This window comes from Opisthocomus hoazin, chromosome 2, assembly GCF_030867145.1.
Source record: "Opisthocomus hoazin isolate bOpiHoa1 chromosome 2, bOpiHoa1.hap1, whole genome shotgun sequence".
Taxonomy (NCBI): domain Eukaryota; kingdom Metazoa; phylum Chordata; class Aves; order Opisthocomiformes; family Opisthocomidae; genus Opisthocomus; species Opisthocomus hoazin.
In genome coordinates this window covers 41,690,641-41,711,429 of record NC_134415.1, presented here as the reverse complement: position 1 = coordinate 41,711,429, position 20,789 = coordinate 41,690,641, and the positions used below count along the sequence as shown (strand labels likewise).

The following is a 20,789-nucleotide window of genomic DNA, read 5'->3' as shown; positions in this document are numbered from 1 at the left end:
GTATGGACACAGCATACCTAGGTCTGCCCCTTAGCTTACTACATACTTGTGCCGTGCTAGCCAGTGTTAGGCTACAATCTTCTTTGGAGTGTAAGTCAAGAGTTTGCACTGTCTTTCTAGCTTCAAGTATATATTCAAGCTTTTCAAACTTACAAGTATTGAAGAGGCAGACTACTGTGTGTCTTACCTACAAAGAGCAAATAAGTGCTATCAGCCTTTTTAATGAAAAACACTGATTACTGTGCAAGCATCTCGGTCCCATAATCCAGGCACCTGAGGCAGAGAGGATCTTTCTCTTCAGACAGACCCTACAAGCTGGTACCATTCTGTGCTTGCTGCCCACTCAGAAACCTTTTTAGTATGTTCAGAACTTCTGTGCATCTTCAAACGATAGAAGTTGCTTTGTGTAATCCAAAACATGGCCTAAAGAAACAAAAACAAACAAGAAAACTCTGATGCCATTGGTTTGGAAGCGAGCTTTGAAAGACGCACGGCACCAGATTCTCCTACTCCTGCCCATGCCGAGTTGTAATTCTTTAAGGATGAGTCCATGGGTTGCAAGGAGAGGAGGAGGATGGAGACATTAATGCACTGTCGCTTCTGAGACTTGTTTTATTGAAGTCCTAATGTCGACATCAGAATCCTTGTGGAATAGCACGCTACAGCCTGTGGCTCATGAATCTAAACATTCATTCTTGTCTCAGTGAATACGAAACTTGCTCAGGCAGTAAGAACAATGAAGATCATCGTCTGCTTTAATTGCTGTGTAGAGTCTCTCTTAAATCTGTTATAGACAGATTAGAGGAAGAAGATTTTGTTGTGAATAGTTCAGTTTTCTTGCACTGTGGTTTTGTTGAAAGATGCACGCTTTTCTTCTGTTCGGCAGGAACTGCAGAATTTTTTTTTCTACTGTTTCCAGATTGAAAAACAGAAAGGCCTTCTGTTTGAATGCTATTTGAAAAAAAAAATTATGTGAAATGGAATAGGATCTGTTCTGTATAGTGGTCTGATTAAAATTGACAATGGTGTGCTGAGAAGCCTCTTGCATATTTTTAGTACAGAAATATATTCTTTAATGTGAGCATTTGTTTTTGATGGGTTGAAGCTACATTTCAGGCAGCATTTGTCAGTTTTATTTTAGTTAAGCTTTTTGCACTTTTTATTCATAGAATCATTAAGGTTGGAAAAGACTTCTAAGATCATCAAGTCCAACTGTCGACCCATCACCACCATGCCTACTAAACAATGTGCTGAAGTGCCATATCTACACATTTTTTTAATACCTCTGGGGATGGGGACTGCACCAATTTCCCTGGGCAGCCTGTTTCAATGCCTGACCACTCTTTCAGTAAAGAAATGTTTCCTAATGTCCAGTCTAAATCTCCCCTTATGCAACTTGAGGCCATTTCCTCTCGTCCTATTGCTAGTTAGTTGGGAGAAGAGACCAACACCTGCCTCACTGCAACCTCCTTTCAGGTAGCTGTAGAGAGCAGTAAGGTCCCCCCTCAGCCTCCTCTCCTCCAGACTAAACAGCCTCAGCTCTCTCAGCCGCTCCTCGTAAGACTTGTTCTCCAGACCCGTCACCAGCCTCATTGCCCTTCCCTGGACACGCTCCAGCACCTCAGGGTCCTTCTTGTGGTGAGGGGTCCAAAACTGAACACAGTACTCGAGGTGCGGCCTCACCAGTGCCGAGTCCAGGGGCACAATCACCTCCCTGCTCCTGCTGGCCACACTGTTCCTGACACAAACCAGGATGCCGCTGGCCGCCTTGGCCACCTGGGCACACTGCTGGCTCATGTTCAGCCGGCTGTCGACCAGCATCCCAAGGTCCTTTTCCGCCAGGCAGCTTTCCAGCCACTCCTCCCCAAGCCTGTAGTGTTGCATGGGGTTGTTGTGACCGAAGTGCAGGACCTGGCATTTGGCCTTGTTGAACCTCATACAGCTGGCCTTGGCCCAGTGATCCAGTCTGTCCAGGTCCCTCTGCAGAGCCTTCCTACCCTCAAGCAGATCAACACTCCCGCCCAATTTGGTGTCATCTGTAGACTTACTGAAGGAGCACTCAATCCCCTCATCCAAATCATTGATAAAGATATTAAACAAGACTGGCCCCAAAACTGAGCCCTGGGGAACACCCCTCATGACTGGCCACCAGCTGGATTTAAATCTGTTCACCACAACTCTCTGGGTTTGGCCATCCAGCCAGTTTTTTACCCAGTGAAGCATATACCCATCCAAACCATGAGCAGCCAGTTTCTCCAGGAGAATGCTGTGGGAAACAATGTCGAAAGGCTTATGAAAGTCCAGGTAGATAACATCCCCAGCCTTTTTCTCATCCACTAGGCGGGTTACCTGGTCGTAGAAGGAGATCAGGTTGGTCAAGCAGGACCTGCCTTTCATGAATCCATGCTGGCTGAGCCTGATCCCCTGGTTGTCCTTCACATGCCCGGTGAGTGCACTCAGGATGAATTGCTCCATAATCTTGCCCGGCACTGAGGTCAGGCTGACAGGCCTGTAGTGCCTGGGATCCTCCTTCTGGCCCTTCTTGTAGATGGTGTTACATTGTTAAGCATCTAACATTTACACTTGTAGTGCTTCAAAGTAAGAAGGAATAACACAAAATAGTTGAAGGTATCCTCAGTAATGCACATACATCATTGTATGGAGATATTATCTTTGGTCTATAGCTAGAGGTATAGGTAGGTCATGGAGTCATGGAGAAAATCAAAGGGAGGGTTGATGCTGCTCAGTGTCTGTCTCAATTTACTGGAGCCTGTATATTCAGTGAAGACAGGAGCTGGAATTTGAATTCAAAATTCCTGATTTACTTGTTGAAGTTTGCTAAAACTGTGTTTCCCTGGTTCTTGTTACTAATCCGTTTTATGGTTTTACACCACAGTGAACAAGGACATTCATGAAGACAGGGGCAGATGACACTGATCACTTGTGTCTGCTCAAGGATGTGTGGGATGTGGAGGCTGCGTGCATGGAGGTCTGCATTCAGCACTTGAGTTTCATAGCAGACAGATGGTCTAGCACTTCACTTTCTTAAACCAGGTTTCAAATCCACTGTTACGTATGAGGTGAAAATGCGTTTGGTTGCGAACTAGTTTGTGTTTATTCACTTGGCAGTTGTCAAGCCCCAGCTCTGCAGGGAAGAGGATCAGAATAGCGAGTTCCCTGCGGGTCAGGACCAGGTGGACTGTGCAAGCAGGTTTGTGTAGTGCCTGCTCTTGCCACACACCACTTGGGAGGAGCAACCTACCAACTCTGAAGAAAGCTTCCACTTTAAAAACATTGATTCATTATTGTTAAAATGTAAAAGACTAAATGCTCTGAAAAAAGAACATAAAAAGGATGATCAGGGTTCTGAGAGAAATCTGACTCGTGGTAGCTTCCTGTGAACTTTCCACTATACAGCAACATGCTCCGCTCTTTCCGTTTAAGGTTTGTTTGAACGGCTCAGTTAGCCTGTGCTCCTCCCTGCCAGTTAGCCTGAGCCCCCGCTAGCCACGCACAAAAACCTGACCTGTGTTTAGTGGTGTTTTAATGCTCTGAGTTTACTTGGCTGGGGAGGTTGGTTTTACAAGTAAGCTTTTAGGTGTCCTTAAGCAGCTCTTGTTTTCTGTAGGGGTTGTTTGTTGTAGAGTACTGGGAAGGGTTTCTAAGCTCTGGTGTGCTAGGATGTGTAGTGTAAACATGTGGACTAAGCAGGGCTGGAGTAAATGTCTGCCTAAGGGGAGGACTTATGACCATAGGAGAGTGAGATGAGATATCCACTTGGTCCTTGTGTTGCAGTATGCTTAATCCCTCCCTGGGACAAGCAAGACTAAATTGAATCAGGCAAAGAAAGTTTCTACATGGAGGGCAGCTGGTTTTGGCATAAAATTCAGGGACTAGTCCAGGCATCTGCTGGTTACTGCCAAAAGGCCATTAAAGAACATAACTTCTGAAGACTGGAGTACGCTAGTTTGTGTATTGTGCAATATAAAATTTTGCTGCAAAAAGCTTTAAGAAAAGGTTTTGCTAGATAGTCTTGTCAGGTTTGTTTTGCTCAAGATTCTTTGCTGCAGTAACTCCTTGAAAAAAGAAGCTGAATCTGTCTTTGTTGCTTGTTCTGAATAATGGATGAACTTGTGCTTTGTTTAATCCAGCTCATTCTGCAAACTTCGTTTGTGTTTGTGTGAAGGAAACCAAGTCATCAGCAATACATACTACACATTCCGCGCTCAGCCTTACAAGTAGATGCTGTGCAGATTCAGTAGGTCTGACTGCACTTGTAAAGTAGTCATAGTGTCCCATTTTGTCCCTTTTTTGTTTAAACCAAGCAAAGCCAGACTAGAGCTGCTTTTGAAAAGCAAAACATAATCTTGGAATATAAATCCTGTAGAGGCCAGTCAGTTTAGCGGCAGAGGTATTAAAGAAACCCAAAATTCAGTTCGCAAGGAAAATCCTAGTCTTTCAGCAGCTTCTCTAGTCTGAAAAAAAATGTAGAGACCTCTGGTGGGAAGAAATGAAGGAGGGATTTTGTGTGTTAAGTGTAGAAAGTGAAGATGCAGAAGTGGAAGGAGGTCAGCTATGGTGTCCTCTTGCTGTGCCTGTTTTAATGATTTCTCTTTTGAAATTTCCCAGCCTTTCTAAGACTACTGGATGGTTGCAGTGAGGGAAGAACAAGCTTTGTCTTACTTTAGGGGCTTAATGCATATTCTGCGATGAGTTAGGTTGGGAGACTGCTGTTTTGATTCAGACACAGCCTGATGTGGTACTCCTGTGAGATGGTTCAGAAGCCTGTTCACAGGCCTTAGGCGGGAGTCTGCAGTGGAGAAGTGGGAGCAGACAGGCTAGGCCAGGTGAACACGTCAACCGTCCTAACTTAGTTTGATGATGAATGTGTCCTGGCATCTTGTACAACTATGTTGAACGATGTCTGGGTACAGAGCATTTTGAAGAGGAAGGGAGGCGGGAAACAGAACCTCAAACCCCTTCCTGAAATGCATAGCTTCACCTTGTAAAGTACTTCATCTTATAATTAGCTCAGATGGGTTTTATCTGTGTGGCATCTTATTTTATTCGTAATGTTTCTGGCTTTTGCAATCAGTGCTGTACCTTCACTCAGCGAGAGGGCTCATTTGGCAAATGCATCAACACATGACATCATTCTTATCAGTATCTCTAGGCCTGTTTAAAGCATCAGTGGTGGTTTGACTGCACTTCCCGGAGTTGTAGGCAGCTGTGGAATTTCATTGATCGTGACCAACAGGAAGTTCTGAAGGAAAAAAGCTTAGTACAAGGCTTGCAAAAGGCTGCTGCTTCATTAGTTCCTTGCCTAATGACAAGTACATGGCGTAGTGTAGGTTCCAGTGCAGAAGACTGCACTGCAAAGAGCGCTTTTCAAAGTAATTATCTGTAAAATGAGGAAAAGTAATGTTCATCCCAAATTAATGGTGGTATAGAACCTATCAAGTTTATTTTTAAAAGACTATTGGAGAGCCTTCATAGCATTCCAGCAGTGAGGCAGAAAGCTGTGTGCTGGTGGGGAGGGAGGACTGGTTCGTAATGAAAGTGTTGCATGTCATGCTAGTATGCACAATGCAGAGGGGACAAAAGGTTATTAAAAAAAATTCTTATCAGAAGTACTTTGACATTAGTCCTCAAGTAATTATTTTTGTCCTTCAGTAGGTGCATCTGCATGCTATTGTGCTCACACTGCTGCTTCTCTTGTTAATTATACTCTTTCAAGCTTGCTTCACAGGAGTAATCTGGCAGCCTGTAATAATTAATGCAGTTCAAATCAAACACAGTAAGAATAAAGCAAGCTCAACCAAAAAAAATACCGAAGTAAAAATAAGAATAATTAAAAAAAGGCAAACCCAAACACTTAGGCAATTACATGCCAAAACAATCATGCAGGCTGTAGTGTGTCCACATACCTACGAAAAAGGTACCTTGTGCGTTACAGGCACTTAAAGATTATTCATGTTGTTAAATGTAATGATACCATGTTACAAACAAATACTGATACCTGTTTTCGCTCCTTCCACCAAAGGGTTGTTAGTAATTGGTCTTGCCATTGGCTTCAGTGGCCCTAATTAAAGTTAAGGGCATTAGCAATTCTTTCCAATAATAGATTCTAAACATAAGTCTTTTGTACTTTTCTGTTATTGAGCGGTAAATTTGGTGGAGAAATAGGTTAATGTTATCTGCCTCTGCTAAAAGATTTACAAAATAAGAGCTGACAGGAAACTGATACCTTTTATGTCCTTTCACAAATGATATTTGGAGAGTTCTGTAATCAAATATTGTGCCAGCTATTTCCTGGAATGATCAAACCAAACCCCAGAAGACCTTGAATCTTGCACAACCTCCTTTTCAGTTTGTGAAATTTGCAGCATTTAAGGTGATGATCAGATGACATAGTCTTTTCCAGTCTGTGGAATGTTTTTATTACTTTATTTAATAATTGTGGATATGGCAAAGTCTAGTTCCAGTATTTTATCTTATTTTTTTAAAAAATCAGTTGTTTCAATGGGAGAATTGAAGGTATTAGAACCATGGCTTCCATCCGATGGGAAAAGCAGACGTAGTTTTGAATTATAGCTGTTTTATTGATCTGTGATTTAAATCTCGGTTACTGAGTATGCAGGGCAGTGATGAAGTTCTTTTTCTGAGCCACAAACTTTGAAGTCATGATCTTCCCTGCTTCTTTACTGTGTAAGTTTCACTTATAGTAGTAAACTTATTTTATTATTTACAAACTGCCTTTCTTCAGGAATAGTTTCTTGTGAACCACACAAAAATGAGTAAATAGCACATAAAAGTTTATGGTAGGCTTTATAATACATGATCTGTTGAATCCAAGCTGGCTCCTTCAGTACCTGCCGCTGAGTCCCTGCCTTTCACGGTGGCAGTGTCTGACGCCCCGGTTTTGCTGGCTTCCTTCAGCTCGCACTCCCAGGGGGCTGCTGCTACTTCGGCAATGCTGCGTACCGGCGTGGGCTGAAATGCAGAGCACCACCAAGCCAATCTTGTCAGATTCCAGTACAACATTGAAAACTCCCACTGAAGGGTTGGTAGTGTTGAATTGCATAGATTGAAGCAATTACTTAATGTAGAGATGTACCTGTTCAGCAAAAACCCAGTTCTTTACCCCCAGCCCAACCCCATCATCTTAGGGTTAGCAGCATGTTGTTCCTTAACTTAAACATACTGGTTTTGCTGGATCCTAGTAAATGACTATCTAAAAGCTGATGGGTTTAAAACAATGAGAAATGTTGTTTGTGCAGCACGGGAGATTAATTTTTAAATTTTTTTTGTAGCTGACCATGAGTATTTGTTCAACTTGCACCGTTGTGGATTTTGTATTTGGAATGATCTCTGAGTTTACAATGTAAACTTACAAAGGATACTAAAACTGGTCTTCAGGCTAGTTCTTCAGAAGGGATTTTGTTTGCTTTTATTGTTGGTTAATGAGCAGCCTAGGTTTATGATGTTGAAGGAGAGGAGATACTACTTAAATACTTTAAATGAGCAAACTGCGTTATGTGGTTTTGACCATTTCCTAGCACTGAGACATCACTATTAACCTTGAATGCAAATTTGCCAATTAAAATATGAGCTGGGCTTTTTCTTCTAGAAGTATATTGGCATAAAAGAGCAATGAACTGATTGTGGAAGAGAAGGTTGCTCTTGGCTTTGTTTGTAAAACAGTTTTGTGGAGATATTTTTCAACTGGATTTGTGACTTCCTTGAAGAAAATCCCTTGGAACAACTGCTGTTCTCTGTGTTTTGTTTCAGTTAAGCATGTGGTTATACTTAGTGGGGAAACTGATCCTTTGGGATATTTTCTTCTCTTCCCTCCTCTCCCCATTCTCTTTTGCTAGATTTTCTGTCTCTGTATCATGATGGCATTCTTCATTTTGCTTTGGCAAAGTACTTCTGGATGTGGATTTCTCGTACACTCAAAGCTGAAAGAGCAAAGTATACGCAGTACTTAACAAAATCAATACACTGGTGAAAGAGCCTAGGGGAGCAAGTGCTGCTTATGCTCTCCCATCAGCGTGGCTTGGTCTTTTCAGTATGAATTGAGACTCTGGTTGGGTTTTTCATGTTGGTGTGTTTCTTTATGTTCCTGGCAGAGGGAGTTCTCCAAATCTGGGAAATAAATCCAGGCTTGGTGATAACTGTGTGTGTATGTGACGCAGATGCAGCTCCCGCTGGAGAACTGTACTGAAGCACCAGCTGTCTCTGACAACCTGTGTAAAGCCAAGCAAGCGATGGCACGGTTTAAAGTGAAATGAAACAATTAGAATTAAATGTAAGGTCAGTTAACAACCTGGGACGCACACATAGCAGTATCACAGGAGGTGACCGCCCATGTTTTACTGCCAATCTCTGACCTGTTTTTTTTTTTTTGAAGTCCAGATTTGGAAGGATTTCTGCACTGGAGCTTGTCATCCCTTGACAGTTGTTTTATGATAATTCAGTTTTTGGGGATAACTGTGTAGTGTCTACATATAGCCTCTTCTTTACTCTTTTCTGTTCTTTTTTTCAGACATCTGGCATAGCCACGGGTCTTTTCTAGGGTACCCTGTAATGAAAAATATCTGCGTTGCAGGAATGCAGGTGTGGGTTCATTCCTACTTTGAATCGACTTGCTTCAGTGCTGATCCTGACACTCCTGCTGTTTCCTCACTTTGCTTTGCTGTCTTTCTTCTCTTAGCCCGTTTGTTTGCACATGTGCATAAACTGTTCTTGCGCCATCTCCATCAGGGCTGGCCTCCTGGTTTAGATGTTGGCACCATGGGGAGCTGGGTGTGCTACTTCACTTTCCCAGCTCGTGGCGTGTTTACCCCCTGGGGAGATGATCCAGTGCCATTGTAAGAAAAAATCACTTCTGATGCCAAGATAAATAAGACAAGATAAAAACAGATCTAGAGTGAGAAAGTGGCATCACTGTTATCTAAGCTGGAGCTGCAGGAAAGGAAGGGACGTGGGTAGGATCCTTCTTAGCCTTCCTTACGGGATCTCTGGAGACATGAGTGCTCTTCTGATGAGAAGATGTGGAAGCTTACTCTTGAAAATCCATGTGTTGGAACTCAGTGTTTTCACGATCTATGAAGTATGCCATGAAGAATGTCTTTTTGTCTCTTACGTGTTATCTGATATCTGGTGTTCCTGCACACCTGAGCAGGCCAAGGCCACCACAAGTGTAGCGCCTGGCTGCCCTGATGAGAAGAAACAGGGAGGAAACATGCTACTGAGCACTGTGTCTGTTAGATGAGAGGAAGAAGAAGTGGAGAGCTGGTGGCAGCATGGACTTGTGCGTTTCCCATTAACCTCTGCAGGCGTTGTCCTGCCTTTTCCTAATGAAGCTGCTTTTTGTGTGACTCCTGGGACAGAGTCCCACTCTTGGAGGGAGGATTGTCTTCAGCGTAGCTACCAGTGCTGCAGAAACGCATCTTCTTTTTCACCCCTTTTTTCCTTTTTTCTTCCCTAACCACTTCCCCTCTCCAATTCTGGCATTTTAATTTTTTTTCTCAGAGGTGAGCTCAGGATCGATCAGGTCAAGGTTGAATTAAATTTGGTTCATGACCTAGTTTCTGAAAGAAGAATAAGTCAGCTTCAAAGTGCAAAGTGAAAGAACTCCAGAAAAAAATTGTTTATTGTAAGCATGGGTTTGGATTGCTTTACTTCAAGGAAGTTGCTTGTGGGTGGGTTTTTTTTTCCAGGTGGCACAAACACAGCTCCCATCAAAGTGAATGGGGGTGTGTGCGAGTGGATGAGGACCTAACACACTCAACAGCAAGTGAGCAAAGAGTTTTTGAAGTACAACAGGATGACCTCATTACCAAGCAAGATTTTGCAGGAGAAGCTGCAAGCGGAGTAAGCCTACGGCTTAGGTCATCTAAACAAGCCATAAGAGTGAATTTACACAGTTTAAAATGCAGTAGTTTATTTCATTTTCAGTTTATCCTAACGTGGAAATTAAGGGGTATATTAAAGGAGTAAGGCACAATACAGAATAGCAAATAGAATCATAGAATCGTAGAATAAAAGCTGGTGTCCACATTTCTTTCACAGGATCTGCCTTTAACTCTATTTTTCAGGGCAACTTTAGTTCTAGTGGGGTTTAAATGTGAATCATAAGTGATGTAGTAGTTTTACTTCAGCCTGCAGAAATGATAAACAAGTTCATGGGAAGGTATATAATATGGTAGCCAGCACTTCAGTGCTTAAAAAGAGCTCTCAGACTAATCAGTTGGGTTTTCATTTGAAAAGTTAGTTATGAAGTAGATACAGTCTCCCTGTGATGAAATATGAGGATAGCGGTGTGAATACTGCCTTTTTGATTCAGAGTACTTGTGTGGATTATTTTGGGTGTATCTTTTAATGAATGCTTTGACTGCACTGTATCTTGACTTTTTCTCGGTAACATCCATTTCCCCTCCCCATGATTTTTTTTTTTTTTTTTACATGAAGCAGGTTTTGCCAATGGCTTTAGAAATGCAAGGATTCTTACACTAGTGTCTCAAAACTCTGAGTAGCATTTTTTTTTTCCAGGCCGAGTCACAGCTTTAGCACTTTTAAGTGGAGATGTGAACTCCATTGAAAGTTGTTTGCGGGTGGATTTGCAGTCAGGCTTGCTGATGGGCGTTGTGTCATCAGCAAGGAAATAAAGCCATAACAGAGGGTCGTGAGTCTCTGGAAGAGAGGTCATGGGTCTAGAAGTGGGACTAGAAGTGTGGTCGTACAATGGGAAGTGCATCATGGGCCGAAAAAAGCCTAGAAGTTAGGTCAATATCAAAAATCACTCAGAGGCAACTGTAAAATGAGTAAGGTAGAAGTAATATGGGTGTAATTATTAACCAAGAAATAAATCTTAAGAAATTTAAAGAGAAAATAATTTATACTGCAAGTATCTTTCATTGAGGTTTCCATCCATGTTCATTAGAAATACCAAATAAACAATTTGTTTGGAGAGCTGTACTGAATTTCAGCATGTTTGTCCTGCTGAGTGAAAGTCGAGGAAGTACTGATTTATCTGCCTGTGGTCATCCCAGGAGATTCTGAGGAGTAATACGGGACTCAATTCTCTTGTTGTTTGAGGTATTCAAATAGGGGAAAAAAGAATCTTTTTGGGGTGAAAAAGTGAAATTGCCTGTTTTCTTTGCTTCTTAAAAGAACCTTTTCAATATGTCTGCTTTGAAATTCAAACTAGAGTTTGCATTGATAATTATTTTGGGTACCAGATTGTTTCCAAGGTGTCTTTAAAGAGGCTGAGTCCTCTTCTCTGCCCCATGGAAGAGTTTCCGCTCAGGTGCTCTGCTGGCTTTGGGGAGATGTCTGCAGGCAAGGAGAGCAGGAGGAGAATGATGGCATTAGCAAACTGGAGGACAGTGTTTTTCTAAAAATACAGCATTATTTTTCCTGTTAAATGACTGATGTTGAGAGTGGTTTTTAGATGAGCTATTTTTAAGAGCTAATGTATCCACTAAGGATGTGATTATGTATTTTAAGAGTTTTAATGTAAACTGTTTACATATTGATCTTGTTGTAAATTAAGCCGTTTCTTCCTTATCTTCAACAGGCAGCCAGATAAACTAGTGGTGGTTTGGACAAGAAGAAGCCGAAGAAAATCCTCAAAGGTTAGTTGGTTGCTTAATAAGTCCCAGCTTCAGTGACAAGCAGAGTCAGCTGTTTGAGGGACTGGTTTCTAGAGTGTGGGGAGCAGCCAAATAAATGAGAAATATTTTAGTTATTTTTCTTTTCTTTTTAACCCAGTTTAGTCATAAAGTTCAGAATAAGCTGCTGTTGATATCAGTGCTAATTTATGGAAATGCTTAACTCTGATTTCAGCTTCAGTTATTTGTTTAGCAGAACTGTATCTTCATCAGTTCAATTTCAGTTATTAATTGCTAGACCTGACTAGAAAGGAGAATCTGTTTCGCTACTTGAAGTGTATTAAAAATAATTTAAAAAGTCATAAAGAGTCTAACATCGCTGCAATAGGGAGATAAAGTCTAAATAAGAGGCTGTTTCACAACTAGAAAATACTACGAATCGAATAAACGCAGGCTCTTTCAGCCAGTAGTGTGTATTTGAATTAAATTTTAACACTTTACTTCCACAAACACTGTGAGGAAGTGTGTGAATTTGTATTTTATGGCTAATGGCTTGGTAGCCTGAGGAAAGGGAAGCTCCAAGTGAAGTCTGCCCAGTGTTTGGGCATTTATAAAGTTTGTCTTTCATGCAGTTGGGTTTTTTGATGTGTAAAAGTTTACAAGCAGAGTAGCTCTCTCGTCTGTGAGCTTCACCTTACTTTTCTTCCTTCAGTAAGAAATCTGAGAGCCTGATGAGATTACTGTCTCTCTGTTAAATGGTGCTCAGTTTGTCTACACTGCTGAATTTTACTGCTCTGACAGTCTCTGACAGTAAGATGCAGTTAGCCTCTGTGCAGCCTCCTTTGGGTCTGGGAGAAGGGAAAGGCGAGACAGTTGGGGTGTGTTGCTTGGTTTCCATAGAAAATGTGGCTTAAAAAAAGCCCCAACACTCTCCATTTGCGATGAGATTGAAACAAATGGCAAGCATTTCTAAACCTCTGCAGTGTCTAATATGGCAATGTCTTACATGATATTGTATTATTGACTAATAAGAGTAAAATCTTTTGTCAATTGTAGCAGTCAGTTGTTGCCCAGGGAGATGGGGAGCTTGTTTCATGTGTACAGCAGGCAAGTAAAGGCCTTTGAATGCTGGTTGTATTGCAGGATTTCTTTTGTTGCCTTGTGTCCTCTGGTGTAGGGCTGTCCCCCATCTCTGCAGAAGCTTGAGAAGGGCAACATGAATGAGCTGGGAAAAAGAAGTGTCCTAACCACTGGGCAGTTTGCAGGGGGAAGGAATACAGGCTGATTTCCTCCCTTCCCTGGAGCAACAAGCAGGATCATAATCTTGGACTTCAGGAGAGCTAAATTTGGCCTCCTCAAGGACCTACTTAGAGGAATCCCATGGGTTAGGGCTCTAGAAGGTAGTGGGCCAAAGAGATTTGGTTACTATTAAAGTATCGCTTCCTCCATGCTCAGGATCAGTGCATCCCCATGAGTAAGAAGCCTAGCAAAGGAGGCAGGAGACCTGCGTGGATGAGCAAGGAGCTTCTAGCAAAACTCAAATGGAAGAGAAATGTCTATGGAATGTGGAGAGAGGGACAGGCCACTTGGGAGGCATATAGGAACATTATCAGAGTATGCAGGGGTGCAACAAGGAAGGCTGAGGTCCACCTGGAATTAAATCTGGCAAGGGATGTCAAAGAAGGGCTTCTTCAAGTACATCGGTAACAAATGGAAGACAGGGAAAATGTGGGTCTGCTGCTGAATGGGGTGGGTGCCCTGGAGATGGAGGATACAGAGAAGGCGGAGTTACTGAATGCCTTCTTTGCTTCAGTCTTTACTGCTAAGGCTGGCCCTCAGGCATCCCAGTCCCTGGAGGTAAGAGAGGAAGCCTGGAGAAAGGAAGACCTTCCCTTGGTCAGGGAGGATTGGTTGAGAGATTATTTAAGCAAAGTGGACACCCACAAATCCATGGGCCCCAATGGGATGCACCCATGAGTGCTGACGGAGCTGGCAGATGTCATTGTTCAGCCACTCTCCATCATCCCTGAGTGGTCATGGAGAACAGGAGAAGTGGAGACCGGAGGAAACAGAAGACTGGAGGAAAGCCAGTGTCACTCCAATCTTCAAAAAGGGCAAGAAGGAGAACCCACAGAACTACAGGCTGGTCAGCCTCACCTCCATCCCTGGAAAGGTGATGGAACAGCTCATTCTGAGTGTCATCTCTAAGCAAGTGGAGGAAAAGAAGGTTATCAGGAGTAGTCAACATGGATTCACCAAGGGGAAATCGTGCTTTACCAAAATGATAGCTTTCTATGATGGCAATACCAGCTGAGTAGATGAGGGGAGAGTAGCGAATGTTGTCTAGCTTGACTTCAGCAAGGCTTTTGACACTGTCTCCCATAACATCCTCATAGGGGAGCTCAGGAAGTGTGGGCTGGATGAGTGGTCGGTGAAGTGGATTGAGAACTGGCTGAATGGCAGAACTCAGAGGGTTGTCGTCAGTGGCACTAAGTCTAGTTGGAGGCTGGTAACTAGTGGTGTTCCCCAGGGGTCAGTACTGGGCCCAGCCTTGTTTGACTTCTTCATCAGTGACCTGGATGAAGAGTTAGAACGTACCCTCAGCAAGTTTGCTGATGACACCAAACTGGGAGGAGTGGTGGATACACCAGAAGGCTGTGCTGCCATTCAGCGAGACCTGGACCTTTGATGGGTTTCTGCCTGTAGTTGTATGGGCATGGTGCAGTAGGCTCCAAAGGCAACATTTCACTGAGGCAAGAGGTTTTTCTGACACCAGCTCAGCTTTTTGGGCTTGAAGTTTTTTTCGACTGGGCCAGAAAGTTCCAGGACGTGTCCTCCCGTGAGTGTTCTCTTTTTTGGTCACCAGGCATTAGAAGCAACTCTTGGATAAACTGGCAGATTTACCTGAGACTCGGGGAAGTCTTTTGCTAACTAATTAATTCATGTTTGCTAAGATCCCACAAAGGTACTTTGAAAGAGGCTGAGTGGCCCTGAGGCCTGGGCAGAGGATAAAGTTAATTTTAAAGCGTAGGTAGTTGATATGATTTGAGCTGTTTGGGTCCGAGACTTTAGATCAATAAATGTTCTTGATCTTTTAGTCATCCTGCCAGTAAAATACTTTATTCAACATATTTTTTTCATCTAATTGCTTTCTTGGAAGCAAGTCAAATGAATATTTCCTCTTATTTTATTTTTGATGGACACTTAGCTCAGTGAGTACAAAGCATTAATAATTCTCTATGTTTTTAGCTTCTTTGAGAAGGAGGAGGAGAGGAATGAGGTCTTACCTTACTGTAAAGATGTTGTAAAGACTTTTTTGGAGGTTAGGGTTTCTTTTCTGAACTGCAGAGATCACTAGGGATAATGAGGGATATCCCTATGTTAATTCACAGACTCACAGAATGGTTGAGGTTGAAAGGGACCTCTGGAGGTCATCTGGTTCACCCCCTCCGCTTAAGCAGGGCCCCCTAAAGGTGGTTGCACAGGACTGTGTTCAGACAGCTTTTTAATATCTCCAATGTAGGAGACTCCACAACCTCTCAGGGCAACTTGTGCGGTGTTTGGTCACCCTCATGGTGAAAAAAAGTGTTTGCTGATGTTCAGAGGGAACGTCCGGTTTCACTTTGTGCCCACTGCTTCTTGTCCTGTGACTGGGCTCCACTGAGGAGAACCTGACTCTGCCTTTGCACCCTTCCTGCAGGTATTTATATACATCTGTAAGATCTACCCCGAGCCTTCTCTTCTCCAGTCCAGAGAGTCCAAGCTCTCTCGTCTTTTCCTCCTATGAGAGATGGTCCAGTCCCTCAAACATTTTCATGGCCCTTTGCTGGAGTCTGTCCAGTAGCTTCAAGTCTCTCTTGTACTGGGGTAGTAAAAGAGATACGTCATCAAAAAATGTGGTACAACTTGGAAGATGATATGACAATGCTGTAGACATATACTGAAACTGACCTACTTAACTAATGTAATCTGAAGGCACTGCTGAGCTGAAAGCTGAGTTCTTGATATCTTTTGAAACCCCCGTTTTTGTGGTTTTCCATGGTTTTGGTATGCCTTCTGGCCCACATACTTGCTTTCAAACTAAACTTCTTGAGTGGTCCCTATATTAGAAGAAATCATGGGAGACATCATGTGCAGAAGTCTGAATATTTTAGTTGTTACTGTGGGAAACAGGATAGGAGATTTAGATATGTTAGAGTAAGTTCTAAAGTATTGCAAATGAACAGCAAGAACCATTTAGAAAGAGTGTTTAAATAGCAGTCTGATGGATGGATACAGGACCATAAATGTATCCAGCAGTTACTGACCTTAATGCAGATGTAAGTTACTTACAGCTCTATTCTGGGATCCCCTGTCTCTGGGCAAATCTCATTTTGATGCTTTTCAAGAGGTGTGTAAAGACAAGATGACTCTGTATAGCTGGGCATTTTCATCATGTGTGCCAGGAATTTACAGAAGATGATGATTTGCAGTCTTGCTATATTAGACAGAATTACTGAGCAGTCCTAGAACCAGAATGAACTTTCACCTTGGTTGGGGACGTCACCAATCTGCTGGTGCAAATGTTGTCTGTCATCAGAATCAGGTAGGTGGGGCTTGCCACAACTGTTCAAACCTCATTTAGATGGTTACTGGCATCCATAGTTTACAGAAGGTGGAGCTGGTAGCAGTGGACTTGCTTAACTCTTCCTCTTCAGTACCCTGTCACACTGTCATGTTGCCCCCAGCTTTTCAGGGCCTGGGCTTTTGGACTTGCCTGTTTTTCTGAGGGGGGGAGGAATGTCTTTGTTCTAGTGTAGAACAAGGGAAAAAAGTGTTGTAAACATGTTTACCTTCACTTCATTGAGATGCTCTAACATTTCCAGGCTTTGAACTAAGAAATTTCAATTTGAAAAGGGATGCTGCCATGTCAAGGAGGTACTTTCTTCTGTTCCTGTGAACATACAGGCTTGCAGTTGAATTATACACCTCTGAAGAATCAAATTTGCGCTTACTTCTGAGAGCCTGGCAGAATTATTCTTCAAAGATCCTTTTTATATCAAAGCTGAAAGAAGGTGCCTTGCCTGTGATTTCAGCGATTCTGCTGGAGGTTTATTGAAAACTGTTTGAACAGAGAGAGGGAACAATGTTGGGAACGGGGAGAGGACTTGATCAGTAAGAGCAGAGCCAAGAGAAACAGAGGGACAGGGAGAAAAAAGGATCGCTTGTTGTCCACAACAGCAGCCCATCCAGCGTTTTTTCAAGGATATGCCATCAATAAAGCAGCATTTGGGTCACCTGGTTTGCTGGCAGTCCCTTGCCTTTTCTGGCTACTTTGTTGCCTAGTGCCAGCCCTGCCTCTCACTACCGGCTTCTCCACTCACTGGAGATACAATGGCATGTTGCGATTCTGACACTGATGACTGCCTGGGACCAGTGCAGTGCAGTAATGGCACTCCTGGGACTTCTCGGTTTATTAGTGAAATAAGGAAATCATGCTGGGTTGCAAATGCAAGCAGTCAAAATTAGGACAAGTCACTCTAAAGGTCTAATTCATTTACTATTTCCCCATAAAGTAAGGTCCTAGATGATTTAAGCAGACCATGCAAAATTAGTGGAAACTGGCATTTTTTTTTGCTGCTTGTAAATTGGGGACCATAGTACCCTTCTTTTTTCCAGGTATCCCGTAAAGTTAAATTTTGCTGATGTTCTGAGGTGCAGTGATGAATGTCCCAGAAAACTGACAAAAATAAATCTGCATTCACTTCTTTTTTTTTTTTTTCTTTTTTTTTTTAAAGCCCAGTAGATAAGGCCAGAAACTGCTTGGTGAGTAGGCAAAGAGGCTCTTTATCTGAGCATCATCTATTGTGGGCAGCGAATAAGGCAAGGTTTGGTGAAAGAAATAGCATGAATCATGTATTTAAGGAATATATCACAAATGCGTATGTGTGAAATATAGTTTGAACACCTAGCCCAGTGCTAGAGAATCTGTTTCCTAGTGAAGATCAAGTTTTGCTGGTTTCCCAAGCTTAGAAGTCTTTCTGTAGCTTTTTAGCAGTAGTACATGGATGCATAATTACAGTTGTTACGTGTGTGTGCTGATGAATTGAAGACATTCATGGGAAGACCTGTGGGAATCTGCTAGTTTCCTCATCTACTCTCAATGAACGCTGACAGCAGTGGGTTGAACGAAGTCTGCCTGGTGTTTCCAGGGCTTTAAACTTTCTTCTTTGGCATGTGCTGCATTTTTTGGACTGCATCCCAGGGCGGGAGTGCGATGGGAGTGTTGTTCTGGTGCCCAGCTGCTTTAACTGGAGGGCCAAGCACAGTGATTTAAAGATGATCATGGGGATGCAAGCTGTAGTCTGGAGTATGGTCTTTAATTGTCTCCTTTTGTGATACTCAGCTATGGTACAGAAGAAAAAGCCATCCACGGACTGCGAGATGAGGTTTCCTTTGGTGTGTCCATTCGTTTTCCAGCGGGGCTGTTAGCAGCTGGATCATGCTGACCTCTGGCTGTCCCCAGATGATGTATGGCTTTGGTGGGACTCATCACACAGAGCAAGCTGGAGCAATGCTCAGTCTTCACAAGCCATGCTGCTGGCGTGGAGGCACCAGACGGAGGATCTGGCTGCTTAATGTTGGCTCGTCCTCTTTGAGTTATCAATATTATTTTTTTTTTCTCTTCCTGTCTAAGTGTTCTGCCTCAGTAACGCTGAAGAAGAGAGACTATCTTTGCAAGCTAAGCTGCCCTAAGCACTGCTGGAGCCATTTGAGCTCCTGCATGGCTCTTGTGCCCCGAACAGCCTGTCACAGAGACAAGTAGCAGAGCTGGTCTGATCATAGGCAGTTGGCAAAAATTTTGTCAGGAAAAGAAAAGCAACAGCTCGCTGGCTCACAGTAAAGCCACTTCTGGGCTGCAGGTGAGGAATAATGGTAGATCTGGTTCTGACTTTTGCTTTTAAAAAGCAAAATATTAAGGGTTTGGTTATGGGAACTTATTTTTGATTCTTAAATATAAACTGTTCCACAATTTGCAGCAGGCTTAAAATATTATGGTAAGCTCTAAGATCTTACAGGAAAGTAACTTGCAGTTTTCTTGCGCAACAGAGTCAGAATGAGAGGAGTCAGTAGGGAAGAAGAGAGAAAGCATCTGGAAGGGTAGGCTCTTGAAATAATGTAATGTTTTGTTTTTGAAGGGGCAAGAAAGAGATTTTTGTAGAGACAAAGAAGAGTATAAGCAGCTGTAAGCAGAGTTGGCCACAATAGGAATGGCATGTGTACCAGGTCATGAAATCCCCTGCATACAGGGGCTGGGGAATGGACTTCTGTGATGTACTCTAGTTGGCCGATTTGCCTGTGTCTGCCTTATCTTCTTCATGACAAAGTGATGAACAGCTGGTGGTGGCATTTATTAACTTAATATTTGAAACCGAAGTTCCTGATTTGGGGCTGTCTTCAACTTTATCTTCTTTTATTCAGGTTTGAAAGATTGTTCTGTTTATGTTCTATAATCTAAGACAACTGAGCAGTGACTGTAAAGGAATATTTATATTCAGCTGCTCTCATGTTTTGTTGGTTGTGTGTCATTCCCCCCCCGAACTGGCTAAAAAATTGTGGTGTAGGTTTTTTAGGGTTTTTTGGTTTTGCTACCTCCCCCTTCTCCCTGTAAGAGGATGACACTGGATTTATAGGTGTTTATATACTTTCTTATATTACAGAGAATTGATGGTAACTGTTTTTTAGATTGGAGGAGAGTGCTTGAAAAAATAACAGTGTTTATAAAATTACCTGGTTTGTTCCAAGTTTCACAAAAATATATTTGTATTTTGGAAAGCTATGCAATGTCATCATCTTCTCCAGCACCTCTGTTAACTGCTGCCATCCAAGTCTGCCTGCAGAGTGGGAGGCAGTTTCGTGTGGTCAAGGACAGCCAATGGTGGGTGATTATAAGGAAAGGTGGTGTATGAAAGGCAGCCCTCGGGTGAGCTGGTCTCATCTTCTTTTGTTCAATCGAAGTATTGCCATACGTTGAACTAGATAGAGCTGCTTAATAGTCTTCTGTAACACTTCACCTTTTGGTACAAGAGTTTCAGCAATGCAGGGAGACGTTGCTTTTACAATTAAGCCCACTTGTAAAAGTAAGCCCACTCTGTGCTCCCCAGCAGAAACTACTGGAGAACAAGACTTGAGTTTGTCTAGTCTGTGCATGAGGCGAGAGAAGTGTGTGAGACTCTGCTGTTTCACACAGTCAAAAAGTGGACACTTACCAAGAGTGGAGAGACTGTACCTTGCTGATGATAGCTTAAGTGTTACTAAATGTTGAGAATTTCCTCAGTGGAGCACTCTCTTTGTGTTTGAAATTATTGACTATTGTAAGCCTGCTTGCCGATAGAGTCAGTATTTTCAGAAGTGTTTCACTAATTTTGAGTACAGTTTGTAAGACCTTTGGTGTGTTGTACGTGCATTATCATGTGGAGTGCTGAACATTTTAATTATCTGGCCATGTAAGTTGCTGATTTTGATCTATTTTTAAAGATTCTTCCCTGCTCATTGGAACCAGAGGCCAAAACTGCAGAGGTATCAAGTTTATCTTTCTAGTTCAAGCACAGCAGAACAGTTGTTGTGATGTTCACAACATCACGTATGGTAGATTGCAAAGCAGTCCATCGAGATTGTAACTGCTGTTGTTTTAGAGAGAAAACTAAGGAAAGATCTCGAAACTGGGTAGCCTGAAGTGCTCCAATGAGTTTGTAGGCTCACTCCTTTCTTAAACAGCTTTCTTCCTCTAACAGTCATCATTTTTGTGTGAGAGCAGTGCCGTAGGCTGGACAATGTCATTCACGGCCCTACTCTATTTATAGGGTATTTCAGCAACTCCTCCTGTAGCTCCTGTTTCCTGATTTAAAACAGCTTTTCACGTCGTCCTCTCTCATTTTCCACTGACAGAAAAAGGGAGGAGTTGCGTTTCTCCGTGAAATGCGGCAGAACATTTCTGCTCCTCTTTCCAGGCCATGGCTCTTGTCCCTCGGATTTAGGAGATGAGTCCGGGAAGGGGAGGGCAGTGGCTGAGGCACCCGCTGCTGGCAGTCACTTCTGCTTGGCTGCTTCTGACACCTTGGCTTCAGAGACAAGGGGAGATGGCTAGTGAGGACTGGTAGGAGATGAGGAAAAAATGGGTCTAGAAGGCAC

General features: G+C 42.8%; 1 protein-coding gene across 11 annotated transcripts in view; it reads left to right on the top strand.

Annotated features, from left to right (window-relative positions):
• Positions 1 to 20,789, top strand: part of EHBP1 (EH domain binding protein 1) — a 231,255-nt gene that overhangs the window by 24,254 nt on the left and 186,212 nt on the right. For all 11 annotated transcript variants that reach the window (XM_075413349.1, XM_075413358.1, XM_075413354.1 and 8 more), the window contains exon 3: positions 11,585 to 11,642. In XM_075413349.1, coding sequence (XP_075269464.1) covers positions 11,585 to 11,642 — 58 coding nt within the window. The remainder of the gene's footprint in view (positions 1 to 11,584; positions 11,643 to 20,789) is intronic.